General features: G+C 42.0%; 1 protein-coding gene across 1 annotated transcript in view; it reads right to left on the bottom strand.

Moving 5' to 3' along the window:
• Positions 1 to 1954: 1954 nt before the first annotated feature.
• The window catches only part of FAT2 (FAT atypical cadherin 2), an 88833-nt gene continuing 71389 nt past the window's right edge, over positions 1955 to 19398 (bottom strand). Inside the window, exons 13-24 of the mRNA XM_069763544.1 lie at positions 17369 to 17602; positions 16762 to 17148; positions 16033 to 16247; positions 14966 to 15103; positions 13640 to 13783; positions 13361 to 13558; positions 11989 to 12796; positions 11679 to 11824; positions 6508 to 6910; positions 6265 to 6418; positions 5381 to 5937; positions 1955 to 3071 (exon numbers count right to left, since the gene is read on the bottom strand). Coding sequence (XP_069619645.1) covers positions 2611 to 3071; positions 5381 to 5937; positions 6265 to 6418; positions 6508 to 6910; positions 11679 to 11824; positions 11989 to 12796; positions 13361 to 13558; positions 13640 to 13783; positions 14966 to 15103; positions 16033 to 16247; positions 16762 to 17148; positions 17369 to 17602 — 3845 coding nt within the window. The 3' untranslated portion in view covers positions 1955 to 2610. The remainder of the gene's footprint in view (positions 3072 to 5380; positions 5938 to 6264; positions 6419 to 6507; positions 6911 to 11678; positions 11825 to 11988; positions 12797 to 13360; positions 13559 to 13639; positions 13784 to 14965; positions 15104 to 16032; positions 16248 to 16761; positions 17149 to 17368; positions 17603 to 19398) is intronic.

Genomic DNA, 19398 nt, shown 5'->3' with positions numbered 1-19398 from the left:
TGGTTTTGCTTTAGGGTTTTTTGTAGACTGCAAAGTTCGCTTTATTGTCCTCGCTCTGTCCTAGAATATCGGGCCCCACTTTGCTGAATCTATTTCATCCCTACGTTTTGTCTTTTCATCTTACTCACAGTCATTATATGTGGGGGGCTGCCTTTTCCTTTGGGGAATTTCTCTGGGGCAAGTCAGGCCTATTTTTCTATCTTCAGGCTAGCTAGTTTCTTAGGCTGTGCCGAGTTGCCTAGGTAGTTGTTAGGCGCAATCCACAGCCGCTTTTAGTTGTGTTTAGGATAGGATCAGGTGTGCAGTCTACAGAGTTTCCACGTCTCAGAGCTCGTTCTTGTATTTTTGGGTATTTGTCAGATCACTGTGTGCGCTCTGATCGCTAAGCACACTGTGTTTCTGGATTGCCTTCATAACACCTGTCATTAGCAAACATAACAGTTGCCTTTCCTGAACTTCTATCTTCAGGCTCTCATTAAATTGTGGTTAAACGGAACAACTGCATTTGGCGTACTAGTTGGTTTGGGGCCTACTATCGGTGTCTGCCGCTCCTTGCTGTTCTCCTGGTTTCCTGTCCTGAAATTCCGTTTTCAGGCGCTCGTTAAGTAGTTGTTAATGTTAGACTGCATTTGGCCTACTAGTTGGGTTGGGGCCTACTATCGGTGTCTGCCACTCCTTGCTGTTCTCCTCCACTGAACAAAGCTGTGCCGCCTGTTTACTACTGTTGCCAATTTTGAACTGCATTTCGACTACTTACTGATTTGGGCCTACTCTCTGTGTCAGCCTCTCATTCCAGTTGTCCTCCACTGCAATGCCCCCTGATTAGTCCTGTGTTACCAATTTTGAACTGCATTTAGCCCATTTTATTCTTTGGGCCTATATCTGTGTTTCCTCCTCATCCTGCCCATTGCCCAGCCAGTGATAGATGAGTCTGCTGGTACATTGACCCATAACGCAACATTTCCCGTGCACGCTACACTGCAAGATTGTGACCCTGCTGAAAGTCAGGTCCCCCTTCCCGCATACCATACCACCTTACACGGGGACAAACAGGAAGGTGCAGATGAAAGTGCAGGTTCCTTCATCAGGTGGGGGGAGGAATACTAATTGGCGACGTCACTGGCACAGGGCCTCTCATGGTACGCAAAAGTGTTGCTGCCGGTGGGAGGCGCCCCCGTCGTGCAAACACACCGCTGTACTTTGAGGGGCCCTGTGCCAGTGCCAATGCCAACGAGTGGGCCCCCCCTGCTTGCTCAGGATCACAGCACTTGCAAAGTTGAAATACTTACCTCTCCCTGCTCCACTGCCGTGACGTGGTCCAGATGTCCTTGGCCCACTAATTGCTTGAACCAGCCGTACCCCCCACAACTTTAGCCAAATGACCCCCAATTTCAAATGCCTTCCAATTATTATAAGGTAAATTACGCTTGACAAGCTTCATTAAGAAGAATGTATGGTTTTGACATTAAAATGGGCACTCTAGGTGTTTTCCTGGCCCCCACTCACTGCCGACTATGCTGCCCTATTGACTTGCATTGGGTTTCGTGTTTCGGTCGATCCCGACTTTACGTCATAATCGGCCGATTTCACTCGACCCGACTTTTGAGATAGTCGGGTTTCGCGAAACCCGGCTCGACTCTAAAAAGGTCAAGGTCGCTCAACTCTACCAGGAAGTACTTGTTTTGCTGCTGCCGGGGAAATTTGCCATTTTTCAGGAGGTCTTCCCTCTTTTCCAGAATTCCCGAATTCATGGCTATTATTAGCCTTGTACATTATTAATTAGCTCTACAATTATGTTCATGTCTATTAGTTCTATGACATCACTGTTTTTATTATAGATGTTCTGTGACATCATAGCTGTAAAACAGCTGTTTGCATGAGACCTCATATCTTTGTACCAGGTGCATGATCCTTTAAGATAAGATTATATTATATATTTTCATTAACAGAAGTATTTAAAAAATTATATTTAATGTTTTTAAAAATACAGCTATATACACAAAAAGATACAATATAACAATATTATACATTTATGGAGGGAATAGAAGTGTCCATTACCCTCAATGGCAGCATACACAATATACATAACTTACAGTATCACTGTTGTAATATTTGTATACACCCTGGTGACAGTAGTATATGTCTTAGTCATGAGATTCACTGTTTTCCAAAAGTTGTTTCTTTTTGCTAAAAAAAGACTTTAAGGTGTGGTCACCTTCAAAGGGCTCACAACTAAATTCCCTGCCAGGGGTAATAATACTGTGTGCCGTGTGGCTTTTTAATGTCACCAGGACTTAAATGTTTCATGCTCAGCATGTTATAGGAATATTTGAGTTCTGTACAGTCTTATTTCAAGATATTACCCTCTTTGATAGTTCCTTTATTCCACAAACTGAATGAATACATTCTCCACAGTATTACATAGTATCAAGATGCTTAAACATATTCTTCCTGATGATGGCACAGATGAGAACCCCATGGCGGTTCCCAATGTTTTGCTGCAGAATACCTAGATCATCTAGTCTTACTGCAGCAATCTTGTGTATGGCCTGTCTTCTTTGCTTTCTCTAGGTCTTCTCTTGTCCTTCTATAATCAATCACTGCTCAGTTTTAAAACATAACTTCTTCACAGCTGCCATAGTCACTTTCTGCCAGATCTGGAGCCCGGAAAGTTGAATTGGTCATTGGTGGGACACTACAGTCAGCATAAGAGGGCTGTGCCACACTCAGCCGTACGTTAAGACGTTGGACTCCATTCTCAGTTGGATAAGGTAAGCCTTTAGGCTGCATGAGTTGTGAGGGATAATAGCTGATGGCAGTGTATTGGTCATTACAAGTAGATGGTTGCTCAAGAAAATCATCCAGGTTGCGGTTGCTATAACAAGGAGAAATTGGGGCTCTTCTTTTGCTTGTTTCCAAAGGAAATGGGAACCCACCAAATAAGGGCTCCTGCTCCGGTTGTCTTGGAAGAGGTGGGATAGGAGGTGCAGTTGAGGGTTTTGATTGTGGATATCTCTGTATTTCCATAGGATTATAGCCAGACTGCCAAAATGATGAGTCTCCTGCATACACTGGAACATAAGAAGAAAAACAGTATAAGAAGGGGGATAATGGCCAAGGAGTAGGCTGCTAGCTCTTAAAGGGCATTTTCATCTGAGATCGAAAAATCCCAATTACGTCCCAAGTTGTTTTCTTATATCAACTGAGCAAAAATTATATTTTAGCGTCATTTCTTAGGTATTAGGTATATTGTGCAAAACCAGGAGTGAAAACCAATATGATCGGAATTATGGTTTTAACGGGAGTTGTCACCTAGCTTTATAAATGGCAGATCTGCCCAGTTGTGCAGTTTTACATCATCCATTTCCATATCGGGCATATCTGGAAAAGATCGTATGCTATGCAAAATAACAGATCTAGTTCTCTTTACTGATTGGGGAAAAAATTGCATTCATTAGACTACTTGTCACAAAGGGTAAAGCTAGAAAGTGCGATAATGTCATAGCCGTCCACTCCCAGAGCCGACAAACAAAGGTAGAGACATTACTCCGACATTCCTGCAGCTTACAGAGAGTAAGGGCTGTCAATCAAAAACATGTAGATACACCGCAGGGAATTCCAGGCCTCTGACTGAAGCCAGTGACAACAAGTAGCATCTTTGCTGCTGTCACTCACACCGGCCACAAGGGGTCAGTAACATCACAAGTCTACACCTCGCAGTGCTGCCTTCTAGCAGATTGGCATTTCTCTTAAAGGGACTCTTTATAAAAGTTTAGAAAAGGTGTAATGTCTAGGGAAAACCAGCTTATAGCAAGAGTTAAAGGGGTTTTCTAGGAAGTAAAAAATTGATTACTAATTTTTTGACTTGTTCATCAATATTAAATTGGTGGGGGTCTGACTTCTGGCACTTCAATAGTATGTGGTGCTCCTCTAAATTGTCCAGTTTTAGCTCCATACTGTTACTAGTGGCTGTGCCTGGTATTACACGTCAGTCCTAGTCACTGTAATACAATGTACAGACACTGCTTTGCCTGGTAATCAAATAAAGGTAGTTGATTACTGTTGGACTCTCAATGATTCCGTATGGTTAAGCCGTTAATATTGTAGTCCTAGGAAACCACTTGAGGAGCTATGTTTGATTCTTTAAAGGGAACCTGCAATCAAATTTTTCCTATAAAAGCCATTGACACCAAGTTTTTGCGGCCTGTCACTAGGATTTTGCTATCCCATCTGAGAACAGAATGATGAAGGAGCAGAGACCTTGATTCCAGCGATGTGTCACTTATATGGCTGCTTGTTGCAGTTTTGATTAAAATCACTTTTGTAGATCTTGCAGTTCTCTGATTGTTGAGCTCTGTATAACCCCGCCCACACCACTGATTGGCTGCTTTCTGTGTACACTGTGCAAAGGCAGAAAGCTGCTAATCAGCGGTGGGGACGGGGTTTTACAGCTCTCATGAATATGGAGGACTACATGGCAGCAGGTTTGCTAGTGAAAATCTCCTGCTGATGACAGTGGTTTTATCAACTACAGCAAGCAGCCCAGTAAGTGACACATCACTGGAATCAGGGTCTCTGTCGCTACATTATGATGCTCTCAGAGTATGTGGCACAAATCTGGTGACAGAGTCCCTTTAATACATTTCTAACATGCCCACTATGTCCCCCAGACAGCGCCATTTCCCTTTGAAAGCGCTGCATCCTAATGAGCACCAAGCATTCTGATGGTAATTTCAGGACCATGCTTGGTGCCCCCTCTTATAACACCTCTTCTCCATCTATGATTGATGGCTTTTTGGGTGAAGTAAAAGACATCCTCCTCATTATTCATGGGTGGAAGGGTGGCATTAAAAGGCAGAGATGGCACCGAGCATGGTCAGAAGAGGCACATTGGACCTCTCGGGGCTCACTGGACAAATCCAAACTTTTTTTTTTAAGGTATACACCGCTGTCTTTTGGGAATAGTGAGCTTGTTAAGAATATATTACAAGGCTAAAGAACGTGGTGGCAACAGCTTTAATAGGGAAAAGCTGATGACTGATTCCCTTTCAAAAATTATTTCAGTGCTGGACATAATATTAGAGTATATTCTTGACTAACTTGCCTGTCTACGATATGGGCCTTTGCCCCAAGAAAGCCCATCTACGGCTTTGTCTCATGTGTTGGTTCCTTCTAGCTGCAACATTAGACCATACAGATATCATAGACTGGGGTTCCCAATTTGGGACCCTATTTTAGCCCTTCTTATCCATACAGATTGCACATTGATGTTCTCTGTGACCCTCTCTTTAGGTCAGGGTGAATGGACCTTAGCTTGAGCCTACTCTTTCTTTACCATCTAGTGGAGCTTGGCATCTGAGAAGATAGAAGAAACACTTACTGCTCTCGTCACAATCCCAGTTGTTCTTGGCAATTGACTCATTGTCAGAACTGGACGGAGGAGCTGGAGGTAGATTAGGAGCCACACTGCAGACGGCCGGACCCCGGGTTCCCTGTGGTTTACAGAAGATGAGTAGCTCTGGAACATTGTTTCTCCTTGATTGACCTTCAGCATCCAACTGATTCCGAGCTACAGAACTGAGAAGGTTAAGTTCCATGGGTGCCCCTTGGGTGCCCACTCCTATGTCCCTGGATATATATTGCTTGATGTCTGGATCTTCTTGTGGAGTGGCTTTATGGCTACTGGCCCGTTTGCAAATACGTTTTCTGAAAATGACGAAAAGCCCCACTAAGAACAGGACTGCAAGGACTCCTCCTAGGATCTCAACGATCTCCTGAGCTCCAGAGATAAGGGATCTTTTATCTTTTCCTGGCATATCCACCTCGGCACACAGCTGCCCACCATTAACATCACTGCAGTTGCACGTGCCGCTGGGTGTGCAGAGGTCAGCCGGTCCACAGGACCCATCTTGACAGCTTCTCGTCGCAACGTGACATCTGAAAGAAAAAAAGGATATTTATAATTGCTGAATTCAAAATGGCTAGCATTCGCATTAAAGGGGCTTGTTTGTGTATCTTTAGTAGAGGGAACCACTTCCAGGGCTGGTTGACACCCTCACAACCTTAACCATTTTAGACCAGAGTACTTGTCGTAACGCTTGTTAGTCCTCTACTTTCAATAATTCTTGACTTGATACCCACACTCAAAGTGAGAAATCTGGATGAAGCCACCTTTGATAACCAAACGTTGGTCCCAATTCTCCAGGACATCACACTACTGCTAAAAGCTACCTAATCTTGTATAAAATAGTGCTGGATACTCACCTCTCACCCTCATATCCCGGAGGGCAGCTGCAGGTGAAACCATTGGACATGGGTGTACACGTTCTACCATGCATGCAAGAAGATGTGGCACATGGGTCTACATCCAGATCGCATTTTGGACCCATAAATGGAGAATGACAAAGGCATGAATATCCTGGAGGAATAAGGGTAATATAAGTATATATATTTGCATACCGAGTACTGATCAGATAACTCTTCGTAGCCGTTCAGTAAAGTACTTACCACCGTTGACCAAGTCTACGCACATCCTGCCACTGGCGCACGGCTCTCGGCTACAGGCGTGGGTATGTTCACAGCAGGGCATTATCCCTTTCTGATGAAGAGTTGGTCCCAGGCTTGAAGCTGTTTGCCCATTAATGATTATGTCGTCCATACAGCCCTGAAATCCCTGAGAGACGAGGTCTTCTAGTAGGAGACCACCAATGATCAGGTGAGATGTCAGCCCAGGGCATGGCGGTAGCGGTTGCTCCATGTCCACACCATCCACATGCAGTTTGACTTTGGCACTTGTTACCTCTAGCAGAATGGTATGAAAAGCCCCATCATTTACTTGTGACTTCAGTCGCAGATTGTGGGTGGTAGCTCCTTGGCAGAGATGCTTATAATGCAGATAGCCATTATCAACCTGTGAAAGGGTAAAAGAAAAAAATAAATATTGCGATAGGCCATATACTCATATGTGACAAGACAATATTGCCCAACTGTATATTCACTATTTAAGACAGAAAAATACATCTTTATAGTGAAACTCAACACATCAAAACCATATTATTTTTTTAGTCTAAATGGATCTAGTCCTACTAATGAGCGTTAAAGGGGCGGTATCATCAGAGGCCGCTGGGGTGATCAGCTGATCGCCTGCGGGAGAGTCACTCTCTTGGCATCCCTGGCAAACAGCTCTCCGATCTGACTCAAGGATGGGCCTCCTAGCGGGGGAACCTTGTTATAATGCCCATGTGCTCTACTATAGCACCTGGACAGGTGTTATTTTCATGAGACAACCCCTTTAAAGAGGACCTGCCACTTACTATAGATATGTCATTGTTATACCTGGCGTAAACGTGGCTGTTCTCCTGAATCCGGCGATGTTCTCCTTTTGTTCCTGCTCCTCTCCGTTCCTGAGATATTGCCTTCTCATCCTCGTGTATAAATCTGGTCTTGTTAGCCAAGTGGGCTGATCCTCAATTCTTTTCTGGGGGTGTCTTCTTGAGGACCACACCCCCTTGTCTTAAATAACTAGATGTTTATGCTGTCAAGAAGGGGCCATATCTCAGGAACGGAGAGGCGCAGGAACAAAAGAAAAACATCGCCGGATTCAGGAGAACAGCGACATTTACGCCAGGTAATGAAATGACATATTTATGGTAAGTGATAAGTCTTCAATAAGTGTCAATATTTTGGTTTTCCTGCAGCCACCACTAGGAGGAGCGTAAAAAATCTCGACAAGACTAAAAATGTATCTGGCATTCAGGTCTGAAAGTAACGGCAGTGCACCCTGTCACATGGTTAAACAATCTCTTAATTATATCAATTATCATTTAAGCTAAGTGTCTACTCATGGCAAATGCCGCCACTGAATTAACGAGCAGTACCCAGAGTGACCAGCAGGGGGCAGTCATAAAACCATAGCGCCATTTCCAGCGTTTTGATAACTGAAGTGATTGTGTAACTGAATAATGACTTCTTCAAGGACACGAACCGATCCTAGGAGTACAGTGAGCCGTCTTAATTACTTCTCGGACCAGGTGCTAAATCTTCAAGCACTTAGCAAGCAGAAACCAGAAGCAGCAAGTCCGGCGGCGCACACATTTACGGACAAATTTTGAAACTAATTTATTTTATCAGCTACAAAATGTCAAAAACACCCAGAACTTGTTTTCTCTTGTAGCGATCAGAGACAATGCCAGCCGCCGCTGCCGCCCGAGGTGCATGAACTCGGGAGTCTCCTCCTCGTTGGTTTGGCAGCAGATCAGGGACTGGTTGTAGATGCAATAATGATTGACACTTCTGATATGGCCGCCACCAGTGATGAATCTCCTCTCCTGCTAAATCGTGAAGTCTTCACTTTCCATGTTTCAAAAAAAAAAAAAAGGACAAGAATTCTAGTTGAGAAGACATCTGGGCAAGCGGAGACGTGTCGGGATCAGGATGCCTCTGGGCAAAGCTGCCTGCTCATCCATACATCCTTCCTGGTCACATTATGTCTTGTAGCTATAAAAACGTCAACAGCGGGCAGGAACATGGCACATGAATTGTAATGCTGATTAAAGTCATGCAACTAAGCCGTAGTGTGCTACATGTATAATAAATGGGGAAAAAATGAAGAAGGACTTGTGTGTTCTGGCTACGAGAATGCTCAGCAGCAGCGCTCAATGTCAAGCAGCAGCTGCAAAAGCAAAGAACATTTTAGGGTATGTGAAAAAAGCTAAACTTGTGATCTCAATGTAATATTACCCCTCTATAAATCCCTTTTAGGAGCACATCTCGAATGTGGAGTCCAATGGTGACATCCACCTAGTAAAAAACAGCGTTTGAGAAGGTTTAAAGGCGAACAGGAATGGGGTAGAAGATCTCTCTTAGGGTACGTGAATACGAATAGCCGCCAAGTTTTCCAAGACAGTTCACGAAAATGCGGGGCATTAAGTTAATTGTTTGAACATTTTTTTAGCTCTTTTTTTAGATGGAATCCACCTGAAAAAAGAGGGTGTGTAACCCTTAGTTTGTGTTCAGACTGAGTTTTTTTTTATTTAGGAGTTTTTGGAGCAGAAACTGTAGGGAAACTCTCAAAATCCTCCTGAGAATTGGAGGTTTCCACTCCGTTTCTGCTCCAAAAAGTCTTAAAACTCGTTTACGAAAACCTCCTTTGTGGGGAAGTTTTTGGAGGAGTTTTATATTTCCTGATGCCGTTTTGAAGAGTTTTTAAAGCATTTTGGAAGAGTTTTTTTTTTCCTGAAACATTTTTTATAGCCTTTTTTTGTGCCATTTCAAAGTGGTGACACGGATGTTCATTTTTCCCAGTATGTTCATACTGGGTCTTTTGCCGCTTGTTTTTAAGAGGGTCTAGTCAACATGACGGAGCTAACAAAACGATCAAAAGAATGTTGCTATTTTTAGGGGAAAATTATCGTGCTTGTTATCTAGCCTTTTTCTTATTTTTTAAGGGATTTAATAAAAACAAAATTAATTAAAAATGTGCTCCAAAAAAAGCAGAAAAAAACGCTTCAATAAAACAGGTGGAAAAAAGCGCTCAAGAAACAACCAAAAAAATTCTAAAAATAAGATTTTTTCAGCTTTAGAAAATTCCTGAGAAAAGGAGAGGTGTTAGCCGAGTGTCTTCGGCGTGCTAGAAAAATATGTCCGAGTTGCATGTCTCACGGCTGTTCGACAGCCTAGTAAACAGGCAATCCCTGCGTGTGTTGTGGCTCGAACAGCCGAGAGACATGGAGCCGCGGGGACTCAGACGTATTTTGCGAGCACGCCGAAGACACTCGGTTAGCGCCCGAGCATGCTCAGATAACACCTGATCCCAGTATGTTCGCTCATCACTAACTGCAATACCAGACACAACCTGTTAACAAGAGTGGCACTGTTACTAGAAAAAAAAAATAATAATTTTTTCTAATCCTGGAAAATCCCCTTTGAAGAAGGTGTAAAAGATTAGTAGGGGTTCTGTTTTGGAGAAGCTTATCTGCAGCTGCACAATGGACGCTGAAAGAGTGGTACTGAAAACTTGGCATCCTGTTATAGCAGGAATTTGGCATGTGTGTAAGGACGGCTACTCTAACAGCAGAGGAGGACGGGGAATGAGATTACAGGGGGCTGAAAACTCCCACTATCCTCTGCCACCTGTACAGGAGATTAATGACCCGCTCCGACAGGGCGCACAGGTCTACGGATTCCCTAATTGGAGCAAATAAAAGATCTAATAATCTTCCATCCTGAAGCTGATGTCTGCTAAGGCTCTGTTCACACATTATTTCAATTTTCTGGATCCGTTTTGATCATAAAAAAACAGAAACAAAACCATCCAGTACAAGACACATTTATCTGAAGGGGGGACAGAAAAGTCATAATATTTTTTATATTTCTTTCCTTTCTAGCCGCTATAAAAAAAAAAATGGATAGGAACTGGGAAACGGATCATATCCAATGTTCATCTATTATTTAATCTAACAGATCCGGTTTTTTTTCAGCACAGAACACTACCTCCACAGTAGGAAAACCGGATCTGTTAAAAACGGAACGAAAACAGTTGAAAAATGGAAGTTTTTAAACTTACCCTTTTTTCGGGGGCTTTTGTAACAATTTTTATTTTTTTAATGCATGTATTTTGGGCTCAAAATCATGTACAAATTTTGCACCATTTGCCTTCTATAGTCTCGGTTTTACACTGTCTATTGCCGGCTGCAGAAAGAGTTAAATGAGGACCCATCAGTGTGCCGGCTTATGATAATCTGATAGAGAAATATCTATCGTTTTATCTGCTGATTTATCATCACATTAATTCTGAATATGCAGGGGAAACAAGAAGCCTGTAAAAACCTAATAATGATTTTTTTTTTATAAAACTCAATTGCTTAAAAGATTTTTAACCCCAAATACATGCATTTAAGTTAAAACAAAAATAAAAATATTGGGCCAAAAGATGGACAACCCTAAAGACGTATCCATCCAAAAATGGAACCTGTGGTTTTGATTTTGCATTCGTTTTTTGCTTTTTTTGTAAGGGCTCCAGTTTTTTTTTTTTCAGTGTTACAGACAGGTGATGACTGGACGTGTGATCGGAGCCCTAACCTATATATACTGTATAATCTAACAGATCGTGATACTAAATGGTTCCACAATCGTCGGTAAAATGTTATATTACATATTGTTAGGAGTAAGATAAATACCACAAAAAAAACCCCTATACTGGATTTGTAAGAATTGGAGATCGAGCATGCCCACTACTGCGCCATACAACTCTATAGGAGTCATGAAATAACTTGAATGACAGTTCTTGGTGGAGAGGAAGTGGAGAACGTGGTCTACTAGCACTTGTCTCTTGGCTTGTTCCTTAACTATCATGGAGCTGCGTGGAGTGGTAGTGGGCATGCTTGACCTCCAAATATCTAAGTTTCCAAGGAATGGAAATGTTGCCGGGGCTTAGATCTTGAAATGTTCTACCATTTCTTTCCTTTCCAGACTTAAACTCAGTTGGACGAAGTCAGGTGCCCTCATTCTAGAGATAGGTCCAGGTCTCAGACATGTCTGATTTCCCATGGATCTGTCGTAAATGTCTAAGATAGAGATAAGGGCTCCATAACTAGTTAACCTTACAATAAAAAAATAGTTTATTTAGTAATACTTTTTGACATACATCCATTAATTTTTTTTCCATCTTTTTAGCTTACCTCCAGCAGAGAAGAGGCAGAACCATTAATATGCAACACAACAAATTGGGGTTGATGGGTCTTAAGCCTTAGCTTGATCTTCCATTCTCTGGAGATGTCTTGACGATAATGCAAAAAGCTTTGCCCATCAAATCTTGAGGCTGTACCTAATGATGAAAGATTTGGATAAAACTTTAGATGTCGATCCTTCTGTATGCCGAAGACTTTGACATTTTTCTAGACCTTCTTGACAAAGAGAAACCAAAATAATTTCATAGGAATGAAGAAAGCCCCCCCCCCCGTAAGGATATACCTACAATGATGGACTTACTGTTGCACGTGCACACTTGTTGTAGACTGTATTGTGGTGTAATAACGCTCAGACGGGCAGTGCTGTAAGAGGATAATACTGACTGGTCCAATTTTATCACTTCATGGCAGGTACGACTTTTGCATTGGGCTCCATGACATGGCAGGTAAAATATGTTGTCCATGTGTAACCCCACAGTCTGGTCCAGCTCACGCCTGGCCGCACTGATTTTCTCTGAAATAATTTGAGGACTTCTAATTGAGTTGGAACTTGTTCCAGTCACCAATACAAGGTCCAGAGAAGAAGACTCCTCGTTCTTCTGTAGACTGGCCATCTGAATCTGTTGGCGGTCCATGGTTAGAAGGTTTCCAAGAAACCTTTGGAAGCTTCTCCAGTGGTCACCTATGAAGTCCTCCGGAGATAGTTTTCTGAAACGTAGAACCAATGCTTGCTGAAGAGCTTCGTCACTAAAGCACCATACATAGATATGTACCGAAGCTATAGATGAAAATGTCCCATCGCTGACTGTGACGTTGAAGAAGTAATGTCCATGTTGAAGACTTTCAAGCGCTATCACTTTGCCATCTGTTATTCCTACAGAGAAGAGGCCTTTTCGCATTTCCTCTTCGGCCAACCTGTACATCAATGTGTCATGAGGATCCTGGTCTGTGGCATGAAGCTTGCCCAAAACGCTGCCATGGAAAGACACCTCACTACTGGTGATGAAGATCTCTAATGGCAGCACTGTAGGCGAGTGTCGGCTTCGGTCAATGACTTGAATACTGATAAATGTGGACGAGGAGAGATGAGGAGTGCCACTGTCCGTAACCTACAAAATAATAATTAGAAATAAGTGGGGGCTAATGCTATTTTAGAGAACCCAAGCTGTCGACTCATTTTTATTTCCAAGTTAACAGGTAGCAAAGATCACATGATTTTATCTACCGTTGGCACGGCATAGTCAATATAGACCATGAGTGATGGACACATTACTTATTGTTTTCTATTAGAATGAGATTCAAGAAAAAGAAATAATGGGTTTCGATTCAGATGACCCTGGTCACCTACTAAGCCTTATTTCACATAAATCCTTCTTAATTATGGACTTTCTTAATAAAAGGAACCCACCTAATTGAAAATCCTGTACACTCTGTAATCACCATCTTTTAGCCAAACAGACCAATATATAGTTTGTGGGAAAGTATTTAGTAAAACTGATAATTTATTCATGATTATTTAGTTTAGAAGTCCAGTGGGTGGTCCTTTTACGTAATCGGGCACTATGTTTGGAGTTCAGGCTTGTATATTATATAATTGTCTGATTATTCCAGTTTTTCCACTTGAAGTACACTGTGGTTAATCATATTTTCTAATATGAAGAACCCATTCTTACCTGGATCTTTAGCACATACTTCTCCCTCACACTTTTGGTGAGAATAGACGTCGTAGACAGGAGACCATCTTGGCTAATGTGAAACACATTGTCCTCATTTCCTTTAAGGATTCGGAAATTGAAGGGTGGTCCATGCTTGGGGGAATCTTTATCGGTGACTATGAGTGTCATAACACTAGTACCGGCTGGAGATCCATTCTGAGGAAATGAAGTGAAAAGTCAATTAAGAGAAATCTTTAGGAGTTGATGAAGAAGCTCGCACATAGTAGTGACCCGTACCTGAAGCACAAGACTGTAGTTGGACTGTAAGAACATGGGAGGGTTGTCATTCACATCCAGTACGTGGACATGGACGAGTCCTTCACTGAAGAGTGACGGGACACCGTTGTCTGTGGCTCGCACCGCAAGGGAATATTTGGATTTCTGGTAAGGATGAAGAACGTAGAAATATGTGTCATGGAGAGGAACAGATTTACATATTAGATGATCTCCAGGAGAAGACATTTAGAGATCATCAAATCTTTTGAACTTCGAACATGGTAGCTTTAGTGATTTTTTTACCAAAAATATTTACTCCAATTGCCCTAAACACTTTGAAGACTCCAAGTACTGTATCCAACTCATTTTAATCTCACAAACACAGAGTTAATAATGTCAAAATTACCCCAAACTTTATGACTTTGGTAATGTTCCTCTTTCCTGACTTGTCACTCACAATATCTGTACAGTATATTTGGAGATTTTTTACTTTTTCACCCTATTTCTAATGCTAAACAGTGACATTCTCTCACTAAACAGATTCACCCCAAAATGGTTGCAGCGCTTCATTCCCTGCTTTGGCTTTTATATAGGATATGATAGCCTGTGCCATACTATATAATGGGATAGCTGCCTTGGCATTAAAGGGCGCAATCGCACCCAAGGTCATGTGAGCCTTCTATGGCTAATGCAATCTTCTGAATTGTAGCAGTCAGAATATTTGGCGATTCACTCAAAATCTCAGATTGTTCGAATTTGCCAGGTCTAATTTCCAAAAATTCAATATGAACTCGATTGGTTCATCTTGAGAAGCATTTTATTATATTTTGTGCTGTGTTTATTGTTAATATTTAATTTCATACTTTACTTTATCACCAGCAGAATTTCGTATCTGATTACAGCAGGCTGCATTTTGTTAAGTTGATTTTTTTTTTTTTTACCATCATTTTTATGTGCAAATCAATGAGGGATGGGATCTGGGCACAGTTCATCATTTTAGATCTTCCAAGAAAGTGAGCAAAATTTATATACAGATTATTTTACAATTCCCATGTGCTGAAATCCAATCCTAATTTTGTACAAATGATGTATGGAAGAGCCATCTCTCAAAAATGAAACGCAAAGGGCCTTATACTGACACTGATTAGTACATGGAACAAGATGCTTCAATGTGATAAGACGTACATTATACAGGCAGCATAGCATGTGAAGAGTAAATTAACCAGAACAGGACACACATCAAAGCTAAAAACTCGCATAACATTTTGAATCAAACTCTAAAAATAGCTGGAAGAACAGAACCAGACATGCCCTGAACGCTCAACCATTTTGTGCACAAGATCTCACCTTCTCTCTATCTAGCCGACTTAAAACCCTTAGGTCTCCTCGCTCGGGGTGTATTGAAAAGTGGCCCATAGGGTCCCCTCTCACAATTTGGAAGGTGACCTTATTGTTGCTTGGTCCATCCAAATCGATAGCCGATACCTACAGGAGGTAAGAAAATTTAACCAATGGAAAAAACACACACACACATAGCATTACTCTTACTGACATGAAAAGAACATGTCAGGTCACTGTCTCCTGCATTATCAACATACTCATCTCCTGCTGTAAACATTCTAGTGATAAGGTCACCACTCACAACAGATAAAAGTGGACCAATGAATGACCTCGTTTTGGTTTGTCAGTGGTTAAAAAAAAAAAAAAGCATTTCAGGCCTCCTCAACCTTGCTAGATGATACAGCCAGCACTGATCTTCGGATAAAAAAAAGTCCAACATGCTCGATTAGTATTTTGAACAATAATAATCACTTTTTGGACGAACATAGCTAAAAGGTCTCCATGCATATTAGATAAAGGTGGCCCGAAGGTGGTCAGAAGAACGGTTGTTCGTTGGTGGTAATAAAAAGTCTCTCAGGCCTGGTTAATAGTGTTAGTTTTGTTTCACTCAATGATGCAGCCAGTGCTGATCATCTGCCGAAAAGTGATGTTTGAAACAATAATTTAAGATCAGGCAGTGACCAAAAGGAACATTCATTAGCTTCACCAAAACAGTCGAGGAACATTTTTACGGTCAAAATTTTGGCCAACTTTTATCTTATGTCTTTGGGGTCCTATAGGCTCAGTTTGAAGGTAATGGGTCCAACATACCACGTGCCAATTCCGGTGTCTCATTTGGCAAAAGAGCCTTTAGGGACTTTCAGGGAAAAAGGCCCATGTGCTACTGCTACCTCTGTATTCTCTTGATTTCAATAATGTAATTTTGCCCTCTTTAAAACCACTTCAATAAAATGGCTCCACAAATTTGTAAGTCCTCGTAAACAACCATGGCTGGGAACCCAAGAAGAATAACATCCTGACTGCCCTTCTCTATTTTATAGTGTATAGTAAAATTGAAGAATGATCTTATTCACCATCACAATTAGGTCGCCCACAACAGCATCCTCTCGGATTTCGGTCTCGTACTCCTCCAGGCTGAAGATAGGCTTGTTGTCATTTACATCTGTGATGTTGACCACAAGGACCGTGACGTCACTCAGGGGTGGAGAACTCGCCCTTGTGCCTTCGACTGACAGGTAGAACTGATGTTGAGATTCATAATCCAACTTTTTGTTCAAGTATAACTTGCCTGCGATCGAAATTAAAAGTTTTTGAAATACAACAATAAGTTACACCTATCTGAATGAAACCTGAAGAAAATGGAACAAGCAAATAATGTCTCCACACATTGGGATCCAGGATGGATCATCTGGGTAAAGACATATTGGGTATGCTAGGTTAGATATCAATTTAGCATTAAAAAAAAGTTTATGAAATCACATTAAAATCACTGCAGATAAGACAGATTCCCTTTAAGTACAACTATGTTTTGTCTTCCCTTAGGTTATTACACGCAGAACCGTTTTCTAAGTAGACCGAGAATTCAAAGCTTTTCATGATGTATTGCTCTTAGTTTTACTAGAAACAAGACAAGACTAAAGCCTAAAATAGTTTACAACAAGGAAATTATGCCTGTAGGGATTGAAGAATTTTCTAACATTGGTGCCCGGGGTGCCAAAACACCTTGTCTTCCTACTAATTTGACCTACCGTGATTTCTGTAGTCAAGTAAATCTAAACTTCTATACATACAGACAACCGTACCTGTATCATGCAGAAGGAATATTCCATTTTCATTTCCACTCAAGATTTCATAAGTGATCTTTGATTTGCCATCCAAGTCTTGAGTCAACTCTGACAGATTCAAGAGCTCTGATCCTAAAGCCTGGTTTTCCGGCACCAATATAATTTTTTCAGGGTTTCCGAAAACCGACCGGTAATAACTCAGAGACACTACAGATACTGAAATGGGCTGACATGTTGAAAGTGGACGGGGGAAACCACGGTCCGTGGCACAGATGATCAACTCAATCACTTGGTCTTCCATGTTTTCTAGAGGCTTTTCAAGATAGACCACTCCGGTATTTTCGTCTACAGTGAACAGTCCATTGGCAGAGTTTTTGAGGGAATATCGAACTTCAGAATTCAAACCTAAAGGACAAAACCAACAGAACAATTTTATTCTCGCTATGAAGACTGCCCAAAGGACGCCCTTGCCATGATGATTCCCACACACAAAGAGAAAGAAAAATTGTTCAATCAAGTTCCTTCTGATAATTCAACCAATTTTAATTGAATCCCATTTTACAATTCGCCCATCGACATCTTTATTTTGACTATCAAGTACAGTGTCATAATTATTTTCTATTACCTTCATCTGGATCTTTCGCGGAAACGACTGCAACTGGAGTCTTCAAAGTAGTGTTATCAAAGACGGTGACGGAGTAGTGGTCCATGGAGAATGCGGGGCTATTATCGTTAACATCTTCTAAATATAAGACTACATCTGCTTGACACGACAGTCCTCCTCCATCTGTGGCCTTTGCAATCATGTGGTAAGAGGGTTTCTTCTCTCTGTCCAGTGGAGCCAACGTTGTAAGCTCACCTGGTGGACGTGATGAAACATTAAATGGTTATATCAGTCAAAAAAATGTAATACCGATATTTAATGCTCTTCTAATAGTAGCAATGATAACATGTTTCTAGGATTTGTGGATCATGGGGTCCGTCTGCTGAGACCCTAGCTAGTTGTTAGGTAGGACAACAACAATTGCAAGGACCACAGTTCCGATATGCTTCAAGATAAGCACCACTGGCTTTTCGACACTGGATGGGATCTTCATTGAGAAGATCACCTTCAGTCTCTTAATTGGTAGGGGTATATGCAATCAAACCCAAACATGGAATAATTTTTGACTATGTGTGCATGTTTTTTGTTTTTCTTTAAATAGGGATAAAGGAATAGCCATGTCTAGACATTGTCCCAACTCCACCAAAAACTGTCTATTCAGCTTCCTTTTTTTTTCAAATGAATGGCCAGCTCAAAGGTCGACATACACCTAAAGGTACCTTCACACATAACGATATCGTTAACGATATCGTTGCTTTTTGTGACGTAGCAACGATATCGTTAAGGAAATCGTTATGTGTGACAGCGACCAACGATCAGGCCCCTGCTGGGAGATCGTTGGTCGCTGAGGAAAGTCCAGCACTTTATTTCGTCACTGGACTTCCCGCTGACATCGCTGGATCGGCGTGTGTGACACCGATCCAGCGATGTCTTCACTGGTAACCAGGGTAAACATTGGGTTACTAAGCGCAGGGCCGCACTTAGTAACCCGATGTTTACCCTGGTTACCAGCGTAAACGTTAAAAAAACAAACACTACATACTTACCTTCAGCTGTCTGTCCCCGGCGCTGTGCTTCTCTGCACTCCTCCTGCATCCTGTGTCAGCGCCGGTCAGCCGTAAAGCACAGCGGTGACGTCACCGCTCTGCTTTCCGGCTCTGTGCTTACACAGTGCAGAGGAAAGCAGAGCACCGGAGGACAGACAGCTGAAGGTAAGTATGAAGTGTTTGTTTTTTTAACGTTTACGCTGGTAACCATGGTAAACATCGGGTTACTAAGCGCGGCCCTGCGCTTAGTAACCCGATGTTTACCTTGGTTACCGGGGACCTCGGGATCGTTGGTCGCTGGAGAGCTGTCTGTGTGACAGCTCTCCAGCGACCAAACAGCGACGCTGCAGCGATCGACATCGTTGTCGGTATCGCTGCAGCGTCGCTTAGTGTGACGGTACCCTTAGATCAGGGGTGTCAAACTGCATTCCTCGAGGGCTGCAAACAGGTCATGTTTTCAGGATTTCCTTGCATTGCACAGGTGATAATTTAATCACCTGCAGAGAATGATTCCAGCACCTTGTGCAATGCTAAGGAAATCTTGAAAACACGCATGGTTTGAGGCCCTCGAGGAATGCAGTTTGACACCCCTGCCTTAGATATCTGTTGCCAAAGAAAGCTATCTCCCCCAAACCTTTCAAAACTTGCCTACTGGTTCAGAGTTCTGGTGGCGACTTATCTCTCATGAGAATAAAAGGATCAAACTTGCTGAAATCCAATATGCCTGATCCTCCTTTCCTCCAACATCAGGACACTAGATGCATAGACACTGGATGCATGCTTCCCAATATTTCTGTTGGAGGAATAGGGACAAATATTGCCCAGTAATGCCTCCTTCTTATCCAGGAACGTCCTTTATAGATTTTAGATGCTCTAAATTTGCTGCATCGTGTCTGAAAAGTTTTGACATGTAGATAGTTGTTCAGCCGAAACAAAGAATTGGCCATGTTGAAGTCTATCGTGGCTGGTCCTTTTTTCCGTTGTTGTGAATACCTGAGACACCAC

The sequence above is a fragment of the Ranitomeya imitator genome, chromosome 4 (assembly GCF_032444005.1).
Source record: "Ranitomeya imitator isolate aRanImi1 chromosome 4, aRanImi1.pri, whole genome shotgun sequence".
Taxonomy (NCBI): Eukaryota; Metazoa; Chordata; class Amphibia; order Anura; family Dendrobatidae; genus Ranitomeya; species Ranitomeya imitator.
Note: the sequence above shows the minus strand (reverse complement) of the source record. Positions and strands in the feature narration are given on the sequence as shown.